At 46.4% G+C, this 20,297-nt stretch overlaps 7 protein-coding genes across 7 annotated transcripts; 4 read left to right on the top strand and 3 right to left on the bottom strand.

The window, feature by feature from the left end:
- Positions 1-824: 824 nt before the first annotated feature.
- FOMMEDRAFT_31167 (uncharacterized protein) lies at positions 825-2,585 on the top strand (the record flags this gene model as incomplete). The annotated part of the gene is made up of 2 exons (XM_007270125.1): positions 825-2,126; positions 2,505-2,585. 2 exons carry the CDS (start codon positions 825-827, stop codon positions 2,583-2,585), a joined length of 1,383 nt encoding a protein of 460 aa, XP_007270187.1.
- A 1,528-nt stretch (positions 2,586-4,113) lies between these two features.
- FOMMEDRAFT_142744 (uncharacterized protein) lies at positions 4,114-5,804 on the top strand (the record flags this gene model as incomplete). Its single annotated transcript, XM_007270193.1, has 6 exons — positions 4,114-4,236; positions 4,293-4,481; positions 4,552-4,802; positions 4,877-5,241; positions 5,314-5,504; positions 5,564-5,804. 6 exons carry the CDS (start codon positions 4,114-4,116, stop codon positions 5,642-5,644), a joined length of 1,200 nt encoding a protein of 399 aa, XP_007270255.1. The 3' UTR covers positions 5,645-5,804.
- Positions 5,805-8,056: 2,252 nt separating this feature from the next.
- FOMMEDRAFT_31165 (uncharacterized protein) lies at positions 8,057-9,909 on the bottom strand (the record flags this gene model as incomplete). The annotated part of the gene is made up of 2 exons (XM_007270124.1): positions 8,057-8,170; positions 8,707-9,909. 2 exons carry the CDS (start codon positions 9,907-9,909, stop codon positions 8,057-8,059), a joined length of 1,317 nt encoding a protein of 438 aa, XP_007270186.1.
- A 1,051-nt stretch (positions 9,910-10,960) lies between these two features.
- Positions 10,961-11,491, top strand: FOMMEDRAFT_160490 (uncharacterized protein; the record flags this gene model as incomplete). Its single annotated transcript, XM_007270192.1, has 1 exon — positions 10,961-11,491. One exon carries the CDS (start codon positions 10,961-10,963, stop codon positions 11,489-11,491), a length of 531 nt encoding a protein of 176 aa, XP_007270254.1.
- An 856-nt stretch (positions 11,492-12,347) lies between these two features.
- Positions 12,348-13,543, top strand: FOMMEDRAFT_31164 (uncharacterized protein; the record flags this gene model as incomplete). The annotated part of the gene is made up of 4 exons (XM_007270123.1): positions 12,348-12,865; positions 13,095-13,171; positions 13,258-13,425; positions 13,461-13,543. The coding sequence occupies 4 exons, from the start codon at positions 12,348-12,350 to the stop codon at positions 13,541-13,543; spliced, it is 846 nt and encodes a 281-aa protein (XP_007270185.1).
- Positions 13,544-13,754: 211 nt separating this feature from the next.
- On the bottom strand, positions 13,755-17,456 carry FOMMEDRAFT_22958 (actin-like ATPase domain-containing protein). Its single transcript, XM_007270115.1, has 7 exons — positions 17,170-17,456; positions 17,027-17,100; positions 16,888-16,958; positions 16,266-16,824; positions 15,969-16,179; positions 15,810-15,911; positions 13,755-15,739 (listed from the first exon to the last, which is right to left on the bottom strand). Exons 1-7 carry the CDS (start codon positions 17,307-17,309, stop codon positions 14,230-14,232), a joined length of 2,667 nt encoding a protein of 888 aa, XP_007270177.1. The 5' UTR covers positions 17,310-17,456; the 3' UTR covers positions 13,755-14,229.
- An 856-nt stretch (positions 17,457-18,312) lies between these two features.
- On the bottom strand, positions 18,313-19,784 carry FOMMEDRAFT_22957 (uncharacterized protein). The gene is made up of 3 exons (XM_007270114.1): positions 19,299-19,784; positions 19,089-19,226; positions 18,313-18,781 (listed from the first exon to the last, which is right to left on the bottom strand). Exons 1-3 carry the CDS (start codon positions 19,699-19,701, stop codon positions 18,717-18,719), a joined length of 606 nt encoding a protein of 201 aa, XP_007270176.1. The 5' UTR covers positions 19,702-19,784; the 3' UTR covers positions 18,313-18,716.
- Between the last annotated feature and the right edge of the window lie 513 nt (positions 19,785-20,297).

Here is a 20,297-nt window from a genome sequence, read left to right as displayed (position 1 = left end):
TCAGGACATTAACGCTTTTCTATGTCCTAATCTCGAGAAGCTAATTGTCAAAAATTGTGGATACTGGAATTGTAACTTGTAACCCTTCAGAACGAAAAATCAGAAACGTCGAGTCGTTATGCAATATGCTTCAAAAGAGATGCCATGCACTCGGCCGGGTTGGGACGATCGAATGCTACTCGGCATACTATCCTTCAAGTTTCGACGGAGAGCCCGTCTATACTCCTGAAAACCGATTCTACGATATTCCGTTCGTCGACATTGGTTGCGCGGGGATGCGAGAGACCCTCGCGAACCAAGCCCGGTTGGACATTCGATTCGAGAAGCTGCTTGCTATTGAGGTTTAGCCTGTGTGTAAATAAAAACTGCTTATTCCTCTCCGTAGGTAGTCTGCCTCTCCAATAAACACAGGTCAATATCCATAACCTACAGTATCTTTGCGTCAAACGCTTCCACTAGCCCGTCCAATATTATGAATAATCTGCTAACTCTTGTCTAACATGTACTACAGCACGACAAAACTGTCACGGGGCACATTTCCAATGGTCTTCAATGCACATTGGCAGGACCATCGCATCTGCTTGCGTGGCCCCATAAAATGCGGTTCTTCCTCTTTTTATAGAGCGTTGTGTGTGACCTGGAAGTGGCCATGGCTGCTATAAATTGTCGCACCTCTAGCTCAAACGTTACAACTTATTCCCCAACAGTGATCCAATACGCCATCCTAAGCAGTTGAACCACCTATCTTCATTCGGCAAGTGCCCCCTCGTCATTTTGATTTATACCCATGTCTAACAAGAAACGCAGACAGACTTCATTGACGAATGTCTTCCTCCCGTGATTCACCAGAGGTTCACCATTCTGGACAACCGGGGAACACATCTACAACCGCCGGTCTACCGGATGAGATCCTTTGCGACATTTTCAAGCGTGTCCTACAAATGTCGCGGAGGGATGTGCCGTTTGAGGAGTCTATTGGGTACCCGTGGTTGGTGGATAGTGACTATCCCAAGGACGTTCCGCCTGAAGAATCCATGTTAGCGCCATTGCGACTCAGCCAAGTTTGCAGGTTATGGCGCAGCCTTGCTCTGTCATTTCCGTCCCTATGGACCGAAATTACCGTTCTCATATACAAATTCGACAGTGCACGAAGGGATGAATGGTTTTCAGATGCAGTCGACACCTGGATCGAGAGATCCAGAATATCTCCGCTTTCCCTTAGGGTTGAGTGCGATACTTCCTGCTTGACTGAGCGGGGTTATCTGCACAACGAGGTTGATTATGAAGCATCTGACGACCCGGGGCCCAAATTGGAGATTACGGCGCATATTCTAGAAAAATTGCTTGACCACCAGAACCGATGGAGAGACGCTTCCTTTACCTTCATTGGACCCGATCCTAAAATTCTACCGCAACTTGGCCTTGTTGATGCCCCACTCTTGGAATCGCTCTACATTTACTGGGGCGGGTTCACCCAGCGTCATGACATGACGCAAATCGACCTTGACATTTCGTGTTCTCCGAGACTGAGCAACCTACACGTCAGAAGCATTCCTCGCGTTATAACCGGGGGAGTTTCGAGTCTGAGAGAGTTGACTCTGGACAGCTGGGAGGCGCCCGTAAGCAGAGACTTCGACATACAGCAATCGGTTCTCCTAGAAATAATCCAAGACATGCCAAACTTGGAAGTTCTTGACATTGGTGCCCTGCACTGCATATCTGACTCTGGGATATATAACTCTCGCATCACTTTGCCTAAACTGCACACACTCGCAGTTCAAGGTGATGATTATTCTACATCCATCGTCAGCCAGTTGATCCTACCAGGACTGAAACGCTTGACTTGGAAGCATTGCCTGCAAGACGGCGACGTCAACGTGTATTCGGATATGCTGGGACGGTCCCGGGCTTCCCTGGAGTATTTCGAGTTCCGCTGGACTGCCGTGGTTGAAAGCGTATTTGCCCCTTTTCTGCGGCTCATCCCGAGCCTGAAAACGATTTGTATGGAATACGTCGCGCTCACGTACGATCTCTTCGAGATGCTATCCGTCAAGGAGTCAGGCGAGTCTCGGGACGCTAGTTCCATTATATGTCCCAATCTCGAGGAACTTATCATCGTAAATAATGTATATCTTGGTATTACGTGGCCTGATGGATGGGAAAAAATACGCATGGAATCGGTACGCGATATGCTTCAGAAGAGATGCCACGCGCTCGGCTGCACCGGGACAATCGTTCTCCACACGTTTGGTCCTACGCCTATCAATCAAGATCCAGTCTATATTTCACTGGGTATGGGATTGGACATTCTATTCAAGAAGCCGCTGCCAATCGAGAATTAATTTGTACGTGAAAACCCGCATTTTTCTCTCCATAAGTAGTCTGTCCGTCACACAGTTCTTCAACGAATACATGTATATGTCATCCAAACTCTACAACTCATGCGTCGAACATTTCCCTGTCCCGTCCAATATTATAAATAACCTGCTCTGATTTGTATTTAGCACCACAAAATTATCATGGAGCGTGTTTCCATTGGCCCGGAATACGCAATGGCAGAATTGGTGAATTTCGACTTTGAATGATATTGAAGGAAAGTGAAATGGTCACTGGTGATCAGGCTTCTGACTGACTAAGCCGGGGTTGTCCTGTTCATCCGGCAAACTCCGAGAATGCGTAGCTGCTCTTCATCTCGATTACTCTCTTACAATATGTCCATTCAAATGTGAGTACACACATCAGTATACAATTTGTTTGCAGGCAATATCGAAATTCAACCGTTTCAGAGAGTTTTGTTCTACATGGGGCACAATGGGCATTTGTTGTGTCGTCGAGCTGGTTGTTCGCAGCACCTCGAATCGTCATCACTACGCGTGATTTTCTCAGTTCGAGGATGTGACTACATTACCGTTGCAAATGTTTCCATGAAAACGAAACACTAAACGTACTGCATACCCATGTACAGCATACCCGGCAAACGGTTTTTGTCACGGTGTATACGTCACCATCTCTCGTCCTCTCTGCAGTTACTAGGAACACCGTGTGGCTGATTTGATCGCATTGATGGATGGGTTTCGGCTTACAGCAACCATTATCGCTTTCTTCAATAATACTATGCTTCCGAGGAGAGAGATGGAAGGTAAAGAACATCTTTGTTGGCATCGAAGAGCATCGTTGGTCGAACGGCGAGAACAAGCCATATACCGTATCCAGATTCTTTTCTTGTTGCTCCGGAAGGCATCAATGAAGATCAGTCACCTTTTCTGACCGGAACTTCAGTCCACCCTACGATCATCGTATTTGACCTCAAGCTCGAACACCATAGACGTCGGATTGAAAAGTCACCGTCACCGCGAAACAAGGACTTTCGCGGTTTACACGGGGATGTCCTGATGAAAGTTCTTCAGAAGAGTTACCATTGCCATGGACCAAGATTACAGGGCTCATCATCAGTGGTGTCACTCTCTTGGCCCATATGCGTATTCTTAGGCGCCCCTTCCGGCTGCGCAAGTTCCGTGCCTTGACTGTTCTCAGTCCTGACCTGTGTATACTGTACTGTGCACATCCACTCTGAGGTCACCGAAGGGTCACGAGTCGATCGATTCCCGTCCTCTCGTGATCTCTGTAGTTAGCGCAGTTGATCCGGTATGGATGCAGTTCCCGCGTTTTCTTACCGCAGGTTCGCATAGTATGCGATATTTCAAAAGCATATGCTATTTCGTCGATTCGCAGTTTGGTTGCTGAGTTCCAAGTATACACGCGCTAGCGAAACACTTCAATCGCTGAAATGGACACAATTACATCGGATTGCGTTCATCATCATCCAGGGTGAAGATCTCATGATGGTTTCTCTTGGTGGAGTGCCTAAGACAAGCTGAATTGACCTTATGCTCTCTTTGGTCAGTTGGTAACGGGGTTTTCTGCACACGTCAGCAGATACAGATCTCTGGTATGTAGTATAAAAGGTGAGCTACCGCTGTTTCTTGAAAGTAAGCTTGTTCGTTAGCTCATTTCCTTGCTTATTCTTCCTTCACAGTCCTTGGGCCTGGTGCTCTTTCTCTTCGCATTCTTTACTGTGTTACATTGCTTGTTCATTCATACTCTCCTTACGCCATGTTCCACTTCAAGACCCTCCTTGCTTTCGTTCTTGCTGCAACCGCTGTCTCTGCGGTCCCACTCCAAAAGCGCATCGCACAAACTATCGCTGACTCTACCGCTGATTGGGAGAAAGCTTGTGTATGTCTTTATCTTCTTCGCAGGTCTACAAAGTATTAAATGGTCAATGAACATAGCTTGCTGCGGGTGGCGCGGGCAAATGCAACCCAATTTCACAGACGGCATTCACGAGCTTGCTCGCTGCAGGAGGCAACTGTGACCAGCAAGATGCTGCGGATCAGATGATTGACCTTGCGAAGCAGCTGAACAACGACGCAGACATGATCCGCCTTGCGCAGATCTTTGTCCAACAGCCTCGTAACGCTGTAAGCATCAATCACTTCGTTTCCATTGCAATCATTATGCTCAACGGTAGCCATATCTGAATTTATGTAGCCGGACAGTCTTCAAGTCCCTTACTGCCAAACAGCGCCGAAGAACGCGGAGCTCAACGGATTCTTCCACTGCCAGTTCGCCGGCTCTGACTTCACCAAGTTTAGCGGCGACCAGACCGGGAACCTTCCACTCGGATTGAACGCAGTCAACCCTCCCGGCTCTTGCCCTGCAAAGACGGACGGCCCAGTCCCGGATGGTGTACAGCTCAACACGCTGGTTCAGAGCCCAGGAACTCCTGAGGGCGCTAGTGGGTAAGTGATTCATGTACATGAAGAGACACAGCGCGCCTATCTGATTGATATTCTTTCATTTTTTTAAACAAAAGAAGCGCCTCGGGCTCTGGTGGAGCAGGTGCCTCAGGCTCAGGCGCCGGTGCGAGCGATTCAGGTGTAGATGCGAGCACAGCAGTCTCCGGTGCAGATGCAACAGCAACAGCAACTGCCACAGACGCTCCGTCCACAATCGCCGTCGGAGCTGGCAAAGGTGTGTCTGGCGCCTCGAACAATATTCCTGCAACATGCCCAACTAAAGTGGTTAATGGTTCAGGCGCTTCAGGCGCTTCATCGGTGGACTCCGGAGTGGGTGACGCGACTACAGCTGCTCCTGCGGCTGCTTTCTCTCCTGCGACTGGAGCTGGGTCTGCTACTGGATCCGGAGCGGCTCCTGCAGGCACAAAGCCCTTCACACTTCGTACGTATCCTACACAACTTTAACACACGTCATGAGAGCATCTCCAGACTGATGTATTGACTGGAACACCAGAGAATGGTCTTGACGCGCAAAAGGGCAACGCAGCAGCTGCGGACTTGAGTGAGGGCTCTCCTTGCACAGATGGTGAGACCACCTGCGCTGGTACACAAGTTGGTCAATGCGCTGGCGGTAAGCTTGTCACCACTGCCTGCTCTGGTGGCACGCAATGCTTTGTCCTTCCTCTCGTCAACAAGGCCGGTACTGTAAGTTCCCGGCGTCAATTAGATTCTGAGTGTATTCGCTAACTGTTGAATCATTGCAGTCTGCTGCTTGCACGACTGAGGCAGATGCTTCCGCTCGTATTGCGGCTACAGGTGCAACTGGTGGTATCACTGGAGCTTGAAGATCGGTGGGTAATAGGTGTCAGAGTAGCTTAATGACATAACGAAACCATATCTGGGAGTTGGTCGTAACTTATCTCTATCTCTGTTTGCATTTGTTGTCGTTCACATTGTATAAACAACCATATCACCCGAGTGCTCAACTTATTCTTCTACCTTCTCCTTTATGCTACGAAGAGCAGTGGATCACGTATCCGATACATTTTCGTTCTTTGAGTGAGAGAAACAAGAACAGCTAGAATGGGCAACTAACTGTTGTCGACGGCGAAGTCAAAAATATGAGCTGAACAAATCAGCTCGCATTGCCATAAACATCGTTTGGGATGCATTGGCTCAAAGAAATATGTGTAAGTTAGAGAGTTCACATTATTCAATGCATAACTACTTAGAGAGCTTACGGTCCGTTTACGCCAACGCTACATCACTCCACAGATAGTAATACTAAAATCACACCTCTGAATCCACATCCGAACATATTTACATTTTATATTGGGATAAATACTCAAACAATATCTATGCGTTATGATCTCTCCCTCCAACATAGGCACATATGAAATTGAGTCTCCCTACACTAAATCTAATTCTGCCATCTCCAGCAATCTATTTACAGGTTTATGGAAAGAAATGGTGGACTACAATGAATATTGACACACGGGGCAAGCTAGCTCTCAATGTTTGATCGCTTCTTGAATCGAACCTCTAACTCGTGTGACTCCATAAAAGTTCCGTGCATTTGCGCGCAATGGATATCGACGAACGGGACACGGAAGGCTGCTAGTGGAGTATTGCGAGAGTTATCGAAGTAACACTCAATAGATCCTTCCAGTCCGAGCGCGTTACATTGCTTCTCTAGCATATTGCACAGCGGAGTGATGTATACAGTTTTTGCTACTGTATCCCCATACCCTGGGCGAATTTTGGCAACAAACTTCGTGAGTTTGGGGCACAGGATTGAGCTGGTCCTCCGAGGGTGGTCGCTACCACTGGGTGTGTCTTCTACAGAAAGTATGTCGAAAAGGTGCGGGTTGATGATGTGCCCCATGATATCCAGGTGATGATTCTTCAAGTCGGGGAAGCAGCGGAGTAGGGTGGCGATTTCGGCTTCAGTCAAATCCCCATCAGAAATTTCCACGCATTCCAACGCCGGCTGCAACCGTTCAAGCATTGCCAAAACCCCTCCAAAATTTCCGCGTAGAGACCTGCAATTGCAAATTAAGTGTCTCAATGCTGGCAGGGCCAGATTGTTAAGAATATGCATAGACGCTTCAGTATAATCAACGCTGAGAGTGTGCAAGTTAGGCAACGTAATAACTGGGCAGCTAAGCGTATGCGGATTATCCATCACAAGTACATCGGGCGAGGTGAAATAGATCTCCAGCGTTTCCAAATGTGGCACCTTTTGAAGAATTTCTAGTTGAGCTAACTGCCGAGTCTGGGTGCTTTCAATTGCGAGACTGTGGAAAGTCAATTCTATCAGTTTGGATAGTTGCCCGTCGGTAACTTCAATATGAGGAGTTCCTACGCTGCGTAGAGATCTGAGGCCAGTAGAGCAAGACGTGTCGATATGTACAAGTCTCAGGTCAGGACGCGGTAGTAGAGAGCATGGAGACCATTTAACTGAGAATGACTCCAGAACTGGTACGTCAACCAGCTCGACCCTTGGAAGTTGGCAGTGCACTGATATCCTTGCAGATGAATGAAAAATGAGCTGCTCTCCATCGCATCTGGTTCCCTAGCAATTTCGCTAAAACGTACTCCAGCGTACTCAGGCTCGCGTCGTGATTCCGTCCCTCCAGAGTCCAAATACGTGACAGATATATTAAGTGGGTGTTCAACCGACCTTTCGATACAAAGGTCGACAGATTTTGTGGCTTGATCTTTTCGTTCAATTTTGCGGTGCCCATTAATGCAAACATTGAAGTTTGTCCACAGAGACGGAAATGTCATAGCTGTTTCGCGCCACGACCTGCAGACGTGTGTGAGCTTAAGAGGTGCACTCATAGCCTATAGGCCCCCCAGACATGAGTGACTCTGACCACATATGCACAGGTTGCGGGGACACCTGTACAACAAGCAGAAATATCTGGTACAGAATATCAAGAGGCAAAGCAGGTGCAGCGCGCGCCTGAGTTGGGCGGACATTATCATTGGGCTTGGGCCTGAGCAAAAATCCGCGGCGAAACATCTGAAAGTGAGATTCTCTACAAGTTTGGTTAGATATAAGTATAAGGTATCGGTATGAAGAATTCACCTGCCGATTGAGGATTGCTAGTGGGAGCGTCTGGGATGGTGCAGAAAAATCGATGCTGGTGAAGTACGTATCAGTTCAAAGGTCCAGGTGCACCAATTTATAGCTACCATGGCCACTTTCCAAACGCGCGCAGTGTTCTTGTTAAAATGGAAAGGACCACATATTATGGAGATATGTAAGCAAATGCGATGGTCCTGCCTTTGCGCAATGCGCATTCGGGGCCAATGGCAACGTACTCCGTGATACTTTGTGGTGTTGGGTACATATCAGACAAGAGCTAGTAGATTATGCACAATATTGAACGGATCAGGGCAAGTGTTTGACGCAAAAGAGTTGTAGAGTTTGAATGACATATATGTATTGAAGAGATAGAAGACTACCTACGGAGAGAAATAAGCAGAATTTTTTACATACAAGCTAACCCTCAATAGCAAGCAGCTTCTCGAATCGGATGTCCATCCGGGCTTGGTTCGCAAGGGACTCTCGCATCCCCGCGCATCCGATGTCGACGAACGGAATGTCGAAGAGTCGATTTTCAGTGATGCAAACAAGCACTTTATCGGAAGGAGGGTTCTCGTCCAATGAGTCGGGCTTTTCTTCATCGTAAGTATAGTATTCTGAGTAGCATTCAATCGTCCCAGCCCGGCCAAGTGCATGGCATCTCTTTTGGAGCATATTGCACAAGGACTCGACGCTTCTGCTTATCCGTTCGGGAAGGTCGATATACCAGTATCTACAATTTTTGAAACAAAGTTCCTCGAGATTAGGACATAGAATAGAGCCAATGTCCCACGACTCGGCTGTCTCCTTTACGGACAGCATCTCAAGGAGATCAGGCACGAGCAAGACGCCTGCCATACAAAGTGTTTTCAAGCCTGGCATGAGCCGCAGAAACCGGGAGAAATTATCTCCATTTACCACAAACCCAGGAGTCTCGAAATATTCCAAAGCAGGCCGCGACCGTACAAGCATTTCCGAAAACTCTTGGCCATCGGGGTGAAAAGGATTGCAAATTAAGCGTTTCAGCCCCGGTAGGACCAACCTGCTGATTATAAATGCAGAATAACCAAAATCGTCAATCGCAAGAGTATGTAGCCCAGGCAACGTGATAAAGGAGCTCTGTGGATTATCGGATTTGCAATGGACGGCCCTAATATCAAGGACTTGAAGGTTTGGAACGCTCTGTAATATTTCTAGGAGAATCGATTGCCGTATGTCGATCTCTAGGGATGCAGACACGCTGATTAATGTCAATTCCCTCAGATTCGAGAGTCCTCCAGTCATAATGCGAGGGATGCCTACGAGGTGCAAACTCCTCAATCTCGGAGAGCGTGAAATGTCGAGATTCATGTGCGCCATGGCATGGCGCTGAGCTCGACCTTCCCAATAAATAGAGAGAGATTCCAAGAGTGGGACGTCAACAAGACCAAGTTGCGGTAACATCCTAGGATCGCGCCCGATGAAGGTAAAGGACGCGTCTCTCCATCGATTCTGATGATCCAGTACTTTCCTTAGAATATGCGCCGTAATCTCTAATTTCGGCCCCGGAACGTCGTCGGCCTCGTCGATCGGACAACCCCGCATAGCCAAGCAGGAAGCGTCGCACTCAACCCTAAGACGAAGTGGAGATACCCCGGATCGAGAGAGCCAAGTATCGACTGCATTTAGGAACCATTCATCCCTTTGTGTACTGTCGAATTTGTATATGAGAACGGTAATGTCGGTCCATAGGGACGGAAATGACAGGGCAAGGCTGCGCCATAATCTGCTAACTTGGCTGAGGCGCAATGGCGCCAACATAGATTCCTCGGGCGGAATATCCTTTGGATAGTCAACACGAAACCACAAGTTCCTCATAGACTCCTCAAACGGAACATCCCTCCGCGACATTTGTAGAACACACTCGAAGATATCCATGAGAATCTCATTTGGTACGTGGTCAATACCGTCAATTGTAATTTTGCCACCCGGCTGTCCATGACGATGACCCTTCGGAGGATCAGGAGAGGAAGACATTTGGCAGTAGTATCTGTCTGAGTATAATGTTAGACGTTGGTATAAATATAATATGACGAGGGCGAACTTGCTGATTGAAGATGGATGGTTCGATTGGGTCGGTCGGTGTAGGGAATCACTGTCGGTGCACAAGTAGTAACGTTCGAGAACTGTAGAACTGGGCACGCAAATTTATAGCCGCCATGGCCACTTCCTAGCCACGCAGACCGCTCCTATCAAAAAAAAATAGAAAGAACCACATTTTATGGGCCATGCAAACCATGCGATGGTCCGAGTCTTGCGCACTTTGGTCCAACGGCCAAATGTTTGATGCACCGTAACGGATCTCTAATGCTGTAAACCCTGTATCTATTATGCACCGAATATTCCACTTGACTTGTCTAATACCACATCTATCAGCTCTTACCCGAGAGTTTGGACAAGTTATAGCGTAAGACCAGCAACGAAATAGGTCCATGTTCATGCTTCCTTTATTAGGCTAGCGAATCCTATTACTAATCAGTCATGTGCCTTGTCAGCGAAGGTACCGTAACTTATGATGTGAATATATTTGTTTATTATATTCTAATGTGTCTGCTGTGTTATACACAGTCACGTACAGTATATCAACACGTCTTCACCCTCTGCAAGAAAACCTGGGCTATGTATACTTTCGAATGTTCCCAGCAGGTGCAATCGGAACTTCGGAAGGGCCATCGAGCTGCTGACTATGTGGCCATTGGCCCAAAGTGCGTGGAAATTGGAACTGGGGCCATTTTTCTGGGCTGGAGTCAGCGCCTGACTTGCACACTTTAAGAATATTACTATGTCGTTCTTTTCATTAAGACAGGAGCGTCAAATGTGGTCGCTCAGGCAGTACTAGAGGCCACGGCAGGGATAAATAGTGGTCCTGCAACTCCAATCAATCTGTAAACCTCGTCAATCTACTTGTCCTTTCCACCAATATCTATGTGTTCTGTCCATCTATCTTCTCTCATAGATTCGTAAGTGTCGTTCTCATACCGATCTACACTTCCATCTCACACGCCACACGCAGACACAGTATTATCAAATGACTAGCACAATCGGCTGTGTGCCTCTCGATATTCTCCAGGAGATATTCCGTAATTCTGTGCAGATATCTCGACGGGACGCATGGAATGAAGAATCTCTCGTTACGTCTTGGAAAGCACCAATGTCAGTGCCGTTGTGCCTGTCACAAGTTTGCTGGCTATGGCGAGAAGTAGCCCTGACATGTCCGTCTTTATGGACAGACATCACCGTAATCGTTGATGGAACTTCCGATAGAGAACGAGACCAACGACTCGTAGAAGCTTTTGACTCTTTGGTCAGAAGGTCAAGAAGTTTGCCGCTCAATCTCTCCGTTACGTGCAATACATACGGCCTTTCAGAACAGGAACTCGATACTGCGGCATACGTCCTAAGGAGATTGCTCTATGAGCAACTAGGGATCCGCACGTACCGTATACAGGTACGACCGTACTCTGTACGGGTCGGTACGTGGTACGGTCGTAATAGTACGACCGTATTTTGCCTTCCAGGACACACATACGGCGACGGTGCGTACCGTATACAGCCGTAAACAGTAATACGCTTGTAAATACAAATTTAATATTATATTAATAAAAAGAAAACAAATTACCATGTTTTAAATCGTGAAAAAAACCTATTATTATTTTATTTGTGCTTCTGCCTTGAATTAGCACTTGTTATACCCATTTTCATTAATATATGTAGTAAATCTTAAATTTAGTTTGTATAAAGTAATAATAAAAAGTCACATGACTAGCTATTTTGAGAAAATAAATAATCTAATATTATTATTTTAACCCTAAGATTAGCTTTATTTAGAATTAGCATGCATAAAATGTTTATTATAGGGTATACAAAGAAAATAAATTATTACAAATTATACTACATATGTTATTGACACTGAAAATCTTCTTCAAATGTCCGTACCTGTATACAGCTGTATACTGCCGTATTTGGCCTACTCCTATACGGGATACGGCCCGTTTTGTACGAGCCGTATTTGTCACCTCAAAACCGAGTACAGAATCTACAGATTGTACCATGACCATTGACCAATACGGGTCGTAACCGTACTATACGGTACAATGCGGATCCCTATGAGCAACATCGCTGGAAAGAGGCCGATTTAATTTTCATAGAGAGGGATCCTACTAGACTGCCACCATTCTACCTTATCCACGTCCCTCTCTTATGTAGAGACACTAACCCTCCACTGGAGGAAAGCAGATCATTGTAAATTGAGACAAGTCAACGTTGGAATTTTGTGTTCTCCGAACCTGGGCACTCTGCATATCAAAGGGATCCCTTGTATCGAAACTAGGGAACTATCCGGCCTGATAGATCTGAGTTTACGTGGTCTTGCGTTCGAAATCTCACCACGCGTTCTTCTAGACATGCTTTGAAGCATGCCAAATCTAGAATCCCTGGAGGCAAGGTTCTTGAAGGGCGAGCTGGATGAGTCTAACGATAGGCAACCTTACTTAGCTTTAGATAAACTACGCACCTTATTAGTCGACGATACAGAGGCTTCCACATACACAATCAGCAAATTGATCCTACCACTGGCAGCACTAAAATGCCTTATCCGAGTCTGCCGTCCCTATCCATACAACAGTTTCGGAAGACTTTTACTTATGCTCAACCATTCCAAACCGCCCTTGGAGCATTTAGAAATCTCCGATTATGACTTCACCAACAGAAGGCTTGACAACCTCCTTCGACTCTTCCCAGAGTTGAAAACTCTTTATATGGTTCGATTCGGTATCACATGCAGCTTCTTTGACAAGTTGTGCACAACATACGTAGACAACATCTTCATGGACAAGATTCAAGAACAATTCGTTCTATGTCCCAAGCTGAGAACACTTCATTTCAAGGATCTCAGATGGATAATGAGAGTGGATTATTGCCTTACTTTGTTACTGTAAGTTATATGATTATGAAACATTGTGCATTACTTGGACTGGCAGGAACTCTCAAATGTCAATCTAAAGAGGTTAATGCTGATGGGTATTGTGAAGTCTTGCATTTCAATGTCCCACCTGATGATGGTTATTGGGACAGATACAGGATCCTATTGAGGAGGCGGGCAGGTTGGAGATTCGATTCGAGCCTGTTGATAGTTAAGGATTACTTTGTATTGAAATTAATAGTAAAGTCATTCCTGCTGCACAATTTGGCTATTATACAGTGTCTTCTGACATTGCGAAAGATGAGCTTCAACCTGGATGTATACTAGTGATGCCAACCGTGAAGTAAAACAGTCCCAGTGCGAGTGGATTGCAAACCTCCATTCCTGCAAATATTTCTTACCAGGTAGTATTAACCAAAATGATCGAGAGACAAGCAAGTATATACACTCTAGAAAAATCGAGATTGACAAGAAGCAACAACAACAACAAAGATACGCATGTACAATTACTTCAAAACAAAACAATCTTCAATCTTCAATCTTCAATCCAAATCAACATCAATCAGAAGTAGGTAAATCAACAGATAAACAAGCAACTTCCATACAGATCGAAAGCAAATTCAACAAGCAAACAAGCAAACAAGCAAACAAGCAAACAAGCAAACAAGCAAACAAGCAAACAAGCAGTAAGCTAGTGATGAGAACGACACCTACAGCAGATAGCCAATAGCCAATAGCCAATAGCCGATAGCAAAGAAAACACTGAACTAGCAGGACGCTAATAAAAGCAAGGTAGCAATCCAATAGTATATATACATTGTTCTAGTCGAGAGAAGGGGAGAAGGCTGTTTTGGTGATGTGTGAGGAGTAAGTCATGCAAGTATAGATAGGATAGGGGAGAGGATGAGGAGAGATATAGAGATAGAGGTAGTAGATGGTAGATGAAGAGAGGGAAGGAGCGAGGAAACTTGCATGTTAAAGTTAGCCTAGAGATGATCTACCCAAGAGATAAACGAATGGATTGAGAGAGATAGGGAGATTCAGAGAGAGAGATGAGCGAGCGAGGAGAGAAAAGATTGGTAATAATGAAAGATAGAGAGAGTAGACGAAAAAATGAGATTAAGAGTGAGCAAACGGAAGGATAAAAGAGTGGAGTCCGATCTCAGTCACCAAGACAGACGGATAGGTGGATAGATCGATAGCTTTTTTGTTTGATGTATGATACAGAGCTAGGAGATGAGTGTTGAGTGTAACTCGTCAGTGTGTGTGCGAGAGCGAATAAAGCGTTCCAATACGTTTCGAGGAGTCAGGGCGAGGCGTGTCAGCGGACATTTATAAATAAAACAACGGAATATCGGCTCTGTGATAAGTTGCACCTATACAAGCGACTTAACCAATAACCCCTCAAGCCTCACAAACTCCGGAACGATACTCGCATACGCCATGAACGCATCCACGTCAGGTTCCGCCACTTTCGTCCAACCCAATTGCGCTTCTGCGTCTCCGGTTGGTAAGGCTCCTACAGGTGTTAAAGGTGTGATCCCAGTCGGGGCTGGTGGTGCTCCTCCTGCACCAGTCCCTCCTGCTCCTACTCCTGAAGAGTTAAGTGGGTTGTTCGGATCGATAGATGAGGGGGTGAGCGTCCCAGGTGAAGCACCTGAAGCCCCCGCTCCTAACCCCGATCCCGGTCCGCCGCCAAACCCACTTGACATAGGTCCAGTAGGACTAGCAATACCATAAGACCCCACATCCGGAGACGTCAACGCCGTAAACGTCGTACTACCCCCCGCACTCACAGCAGGACTCATACTCAACGCAGAATTCACACCAGCGCTATTCGTAGTCGCCAGAGAGGAAGAACCCGTTGCGGTCCGTACGCGCGGTGGTGGAGTCGTTGCTGACATCCCGTACATACCCGCACTGCCAGTACCAATACCACTGCTGCTGCTGCTTTGTGTGTTTGTTGTTCCAGAACTTAATCCAGGAGTTCGGTACGCAGAGTCTTCCTCTTCTTCGTCTTCTTCCACAAGTATGTCCGCTCCCAACCCCGCACTTCTCTGATGTTTCAAATACGGTGCGGGTGAATGCGTCCCTGAGCCACTGGACGTATGTTGTTTAGCTCGGAGGTTCCACCTCCTCGCAAGCAATCTCCTCACTTCATCTTCATACGTCCCACCCGAGCTCGAACTCGAACTAGAATTAGCGGCAGACGACCGCTCACGACTCCAAGCCCACCTCGCAACGTACGCCCCTCCCAAAGCCGCTCGGGAAGGATAGCCAGGTGCAGGTGCGTTACGATGTGCAGCTGCAAACTGCGTCATCGGTCCTCCCGTCCCCATCCCAGCAGCAGACCCAGCAGACCCAGGCACAGAAGATACAGACATAGACACGGAAGAACCGGAAGACCCTGAGGGAGCAACAGCATGTGCAGACTCCAATTGCGTTTGCGGGATAAATATCGGTGCGTTGAAGATATCACCTAGAAGGTTAACGATAGACGGGAAGTTCGCCGCTGCTCCCGTAGCTATCACTCTCCTCGGTAACGGAGTAGTCGCGTATGGATCAAACGTAACTCCATTCAATCCCGACCCAAATCCCATTCCAATTCCCGTGCCCGGATTCACGACAGAATTCTGAATGTGAGACTGTGAAGGATGTTGCGGGGTAGCGGTTCCGGGACGACTATACAACGCCGAAGCTCTCATCCTCGCATACCTTATCCTAAACGAAAGAATCTGCGACTCAAGCAAACACCTCGGATTCGCTCTCAAGTCTCTAAACTCGCTCGTCTTGATACCTGTCTCGAACCGGAAGATACCTTTGACGTGTGAGAAGGGGAAGGCTTCGGCTTGGAGGTGCCAGAAGCTGAAGAGTTTGTCGTCCAGCCTACACGAAAAATAAGTTACATATTATGATTAAGTGAGGGTTTGAGAAGGGATTGGAAAGTAAGCCTTACCCGATAGAACCACCTGGAGGAACGATAGCTATAAGCCTATCAAACGCACTCCAGCTCTTCGTATACATATCGCGAACCAGCGCTCTCGGAACGTCACCATTTCTATTTAGCAATCAGTCAAATTTTATTATCAATTAAATTACAGTCCACGAAACGCACCTATTCATCAACGCCGCCACATACCTCCTCTTCTCACCACTATCCTGCGCAGGGTGCGGAATCAGAGAGTAAAGTCTATTCGGTAGGTATTGCGTTGCGGGAGTTAGCATGACGTCCATTGGTCCGAAGGAGAGTACTGCGTCGATGGGGGAGGGACAGAGAGAGAGGTATGTTGAGAGGTAGTCGGATGTGAATGGGAGAATTATCGTTTCTGTCAAACGCAAAAGATTAACCGAGGGAATAATTAAATAACACGAGGGAAAAAAATAATTGAATGAAATTGGTAGAAGAACGCACCAGGACTAAAACCAAACCGATCAACAAAATACTGCGAAATATTCCCAACTTTCCGTCCTCCACCACTCATATCCACCTCCCCAAGCATCACTTTCAACCGTCCAGCATGCTCATACGCACTTGACCCAGCAACAATTTCCAAAACCATTTCATCCCAAGCCCGAGAATGAACACTCCACATCCCCGTAGCACACGCCTCACTCTCACTAGTCGGTGCCCACCCACCCAAAAACAAACTACAAAAAAGCGTACTAGCGAGTGTGAGTCTACCAGTTCTCATCCAGATATCTGGTTGAGTTTCTCGCATACGGAGAGTGTGTGCTGCGAGGAGGGAGGCGTGGGAGGGTGTACCGAGACGTGAGGCTGCTGCGTCTGGACCGCCGAGTGCGTGTTCTAAAGCTAGTGCTTGAGGGAGCGTTGACGTGTCTTGTGCGACGGGTGTGTTGGGGAGAGTGAAGGGATTACCTGCGTTGAAGAGGTGTGAGTGGAGTGAATGTGTTGGGTCGGTGAAGCGGAGGAGAGTTGGTGAGATGGTAGATTTCCACCAGACACATGCGAGCTGCGATGAATTCGGGGAAATAAATTAAGTATGTGGTTATTAGTGGGTTTGTTGGGGACGTACCTGAGCAGACCCGCCAATAGATTTTATTTTCGACAAATCGAAATTACGGTGTAATTTCTGCAACAATAAATCTATATACCGAACAAACCGCCATACATCAGCACCGTATAACACACACAGCATACAAAACTATACGTACCAAGAGCCTGAATCCACATCTCGACAGGTGTAGTATACGCCTCTCCGGGAGTAGTGAAGATGCCTCCATGCGTCCTGTCGCGTCACACAAGCCAACCCGTCAGCATTAGTTCGCACCGCGACGGGGATGACAACAAAACGCACTGGAATTCCGCGAGCTCAGAATCAAAATCCACAACCTCAACGCCGACAAGATCGAGTTGCTCGTCGACAACAGCAGCGCGCAGCTGGTCCGTCGCGAGCTCGAGACCGAGAAAATGTGCGGTTGGAGAACGAGAGGACATGTCTACCTTTGTGTGCTTGTCTAGAGGCTAGGGTCCGTCGCGTCTCGTGTCGTCGTGTCCTTGCAAGTGTTCTCCGTCCTTCTCAGTAGGTGAAATGTCCCAGCTACGCGTTAGTCGAGTCCGTCACCGGAGTCGTTGATGAATTCGTTCGTGGCTTAACCAAGGAAGGAAAAAAAAAGGAGCGGAGAGAATAGAAGAAGAGGAAAATGAATGGGAGACCTTGGGAAACAGTTACGGAACTATTTTTTTCAAGTTGATTACGTATCAAGTCCTTTCTCCTCGGAGCCCTCCTCTCTATTTCCCCCTAGTGCATCCCCAACCACCTTTTCTATATCCCCCTCAGTCTTTACTAGATATTATGTACGGGGCAGGGGTGGCGTGAATTTATAAAATGCTAAATGCTAAACATTCCAGGTCAGGTCCTCTCCATTTTTCCTCGTCTCATTTGAATTAAGTTTTGAATTGCTCCCGCTGGCACAGACCTGAGACGTGTCGATCTTCGTTAGCTCATTATTTTTTATTTCCTTTCCCCCCCTGTCTTTATGCACTTATCCCGTTAGAGCCCAATGCTCCATGAGTCATGGAGTCATGTCATCGTGCCAAGTGCTTGTAGACGTTTCTGAACCTTATTATCGAAGGGAACCTACTTGCGTATTCGCCCATAGTGCCCATGGTGGTAACTAATCAGAATCACTATTGCTATGCCCAGACGTGCAGGTGCCCATTCTGGATCTCACAAGAACAACAGTAACAAATGTATTCTAAATAAAATCTGTTCAGAAAGGAGTCAGAAACAAGTAACAAGGAGTACAGACTCTCAGCTATATTATTTGTATTCACTACCAAACTCTGCAAATTTTACAAATATGTGTGATAAGTTTGTCAGTAGCAGGAGAAAATGAAGAACATTTTACATGAATACAAGGTCTGAATTCTACATACACAGTAGCAGTTGAACAGACAAGAAGCAGGAGAAGTTTATATCATTTGTCTCTTTCAGGGATAAATATCATAATATACTACACCCCACCAAAGCTATACCAGTGGGTATCAAACAAAAGATTGCAAACGAAGAGAAGAAAATCACAAGAATAAAGAGACAAGATGAGTATGCAATAATATACAAAGGGTCCAAGAAGAAAAGGCACTAAAAGTAGTGCCAAAGATATATTATATATATAAGAAACCGTGCTTTCAAAAAATCAACAGTCCAGATACGAGCGGTATATGGGTATACCAGTCAGTCTACATACAGCGAACGTTTTAAGTTAAGATAGTCCCAGCACCTCTTCACCTCTTCACCGCAAAAAACGTCCTCTTTCGGCCGATATTTCAACAAATGGCAAATGGGTATCGGTATCGCTTACCCCCAACAGCCAAACAGCCAGCGTCAATCTATATCATATATCAATTAAATCCGATCTGGTCGACACCTTCCGCACACAGCCCGCAACTGATGCATTCCAAGCACGCTGTAAGAGAAGAAGTACATTTGTCAGCAAGTCGTGGAAAAACAAGACGACGGTAAGACGGCAATAGAGTAAATGATGGTGGCGGTTAAAAGATATGTATGAGATGTATGAGGTGGGAACGCCAAGATGGCACGGTAAAGACGCCGTCAAGAGACAAGATGCAAAAGGTTGATGGAGACGGACATGCCGAAGCACGGAAGCAAGTGAAAAACCATTTGCCGAACCGAGTGCACAGCAAAAAAAAAAAGGAGGCAGGGAAGCCGTGCCAAGGGAAAAACTGGGATCCGGAAAGGAGAGAGATACTCACCGAGTCCACCGCAACAAGCGCACAGGTAACAAGGACAGCACAGCGGGTTATTAAAGGCGCCTCTACAGCACCATGCAGCGAGCATGATGGCGAGTATGAGACATACGAATAACCCAACGAGTACCACTATCAGATATACTAGTTGACACAAATATTATCGAAGTTAGGAATCCGTGGATTTCGGGAATAGAGGAAGGAGGGTGGACGTACGCTTGTTCTTCACGAAAACACCCTGTTGGTCATTATTCGAGCTTCCATTCGACTGACGTTTACCCAACGCCATCTCCGCACCATCACCCATCATCCCAAGTACGCTTTCCCACCCACACGAATACACGAAACTCGCAGCAGCAAGCAACAACAGTACGCCCGCACTAGCCAGTAAGAAATGGATTAGACAGCGACGTCTACGAGCATGGCATGCATTATGCGAAGAATTCTGAGTTTCGCACTCGCTTTGAGATTGACATTGACAGTGGCGATGAGTATGGTCATGGTTTGGGATGTGCTCTTTCGACGAAGAGTAGGGAGAATAAACGTCCATGGATTCCTGAGGGAGCGGCTGGTAGATCGCAGCTTTGAAAGGCATATTCGCAAAAGTCACAGAAGCCATTATTATCCCCTTAATGCCTTTAAAATAAGCCAAAAGCCCAAGTAAAATGACAAGGCAGAGGTAGGAGGAGGAGGAGTTGTTTAGGGATGTGGCGGAGGGTAGAATGATGGTCCAGCTATAAAATATGTACCCGTAATAGAGTACGAGTGGAAACTCCCGAGAGCCTGTAGGAAACTAGTTTTCCACAGGTCATTTTGCTGGGCCTCTGGAGGCGTGGTAAACCTCGCGTGGACAACACTTAGTCAGTATATTAGTAATATCATTATAATGTTCCAAAAAGGTAATTTTTAAGAATTTTGTGCTGTACCTCTATTGAGCTGAAAATTTAGGTGTAATATTAATTTCAGACGTTGGTTATACTGCTGAGAGCAATTATATTGTGTTTTATAGTCTACCAGTGTTGAAACCTACATAATAAAGAGATATATCTAAGAGAAATAAAAAGAAAGAGGCAACCAGTTACATTGATCAGGCTTTATTACTGTTCAAAATTTGTAAATCATCCAAAGAGGTACTGGAAATATTGTCCACATCTATCACTTGTACCTCTCTAATTTTATCAGAGTGTACTCCTTTCAATGAAGGAGTATCTGAAA

Source organism: Fomitiporia mediterranea, assembly GCF_000271605.1.
Source record: "Fomitiporia mediterranea MF3/22 unplaced genomic scaffold FOMMEscaffold_12, whole genome shotgun sequence".
Lineage (NCBI taxonomy): Eukaryota > Fungi > Basidiomycota > Agaricomycetes > Hymenochaetales > Hymenochaetaceae > Fomitiporia > Fomitiporia mediterranea.
This window is presented reverse-complemented; position numbering and strand designations above follow the sequence as displayed.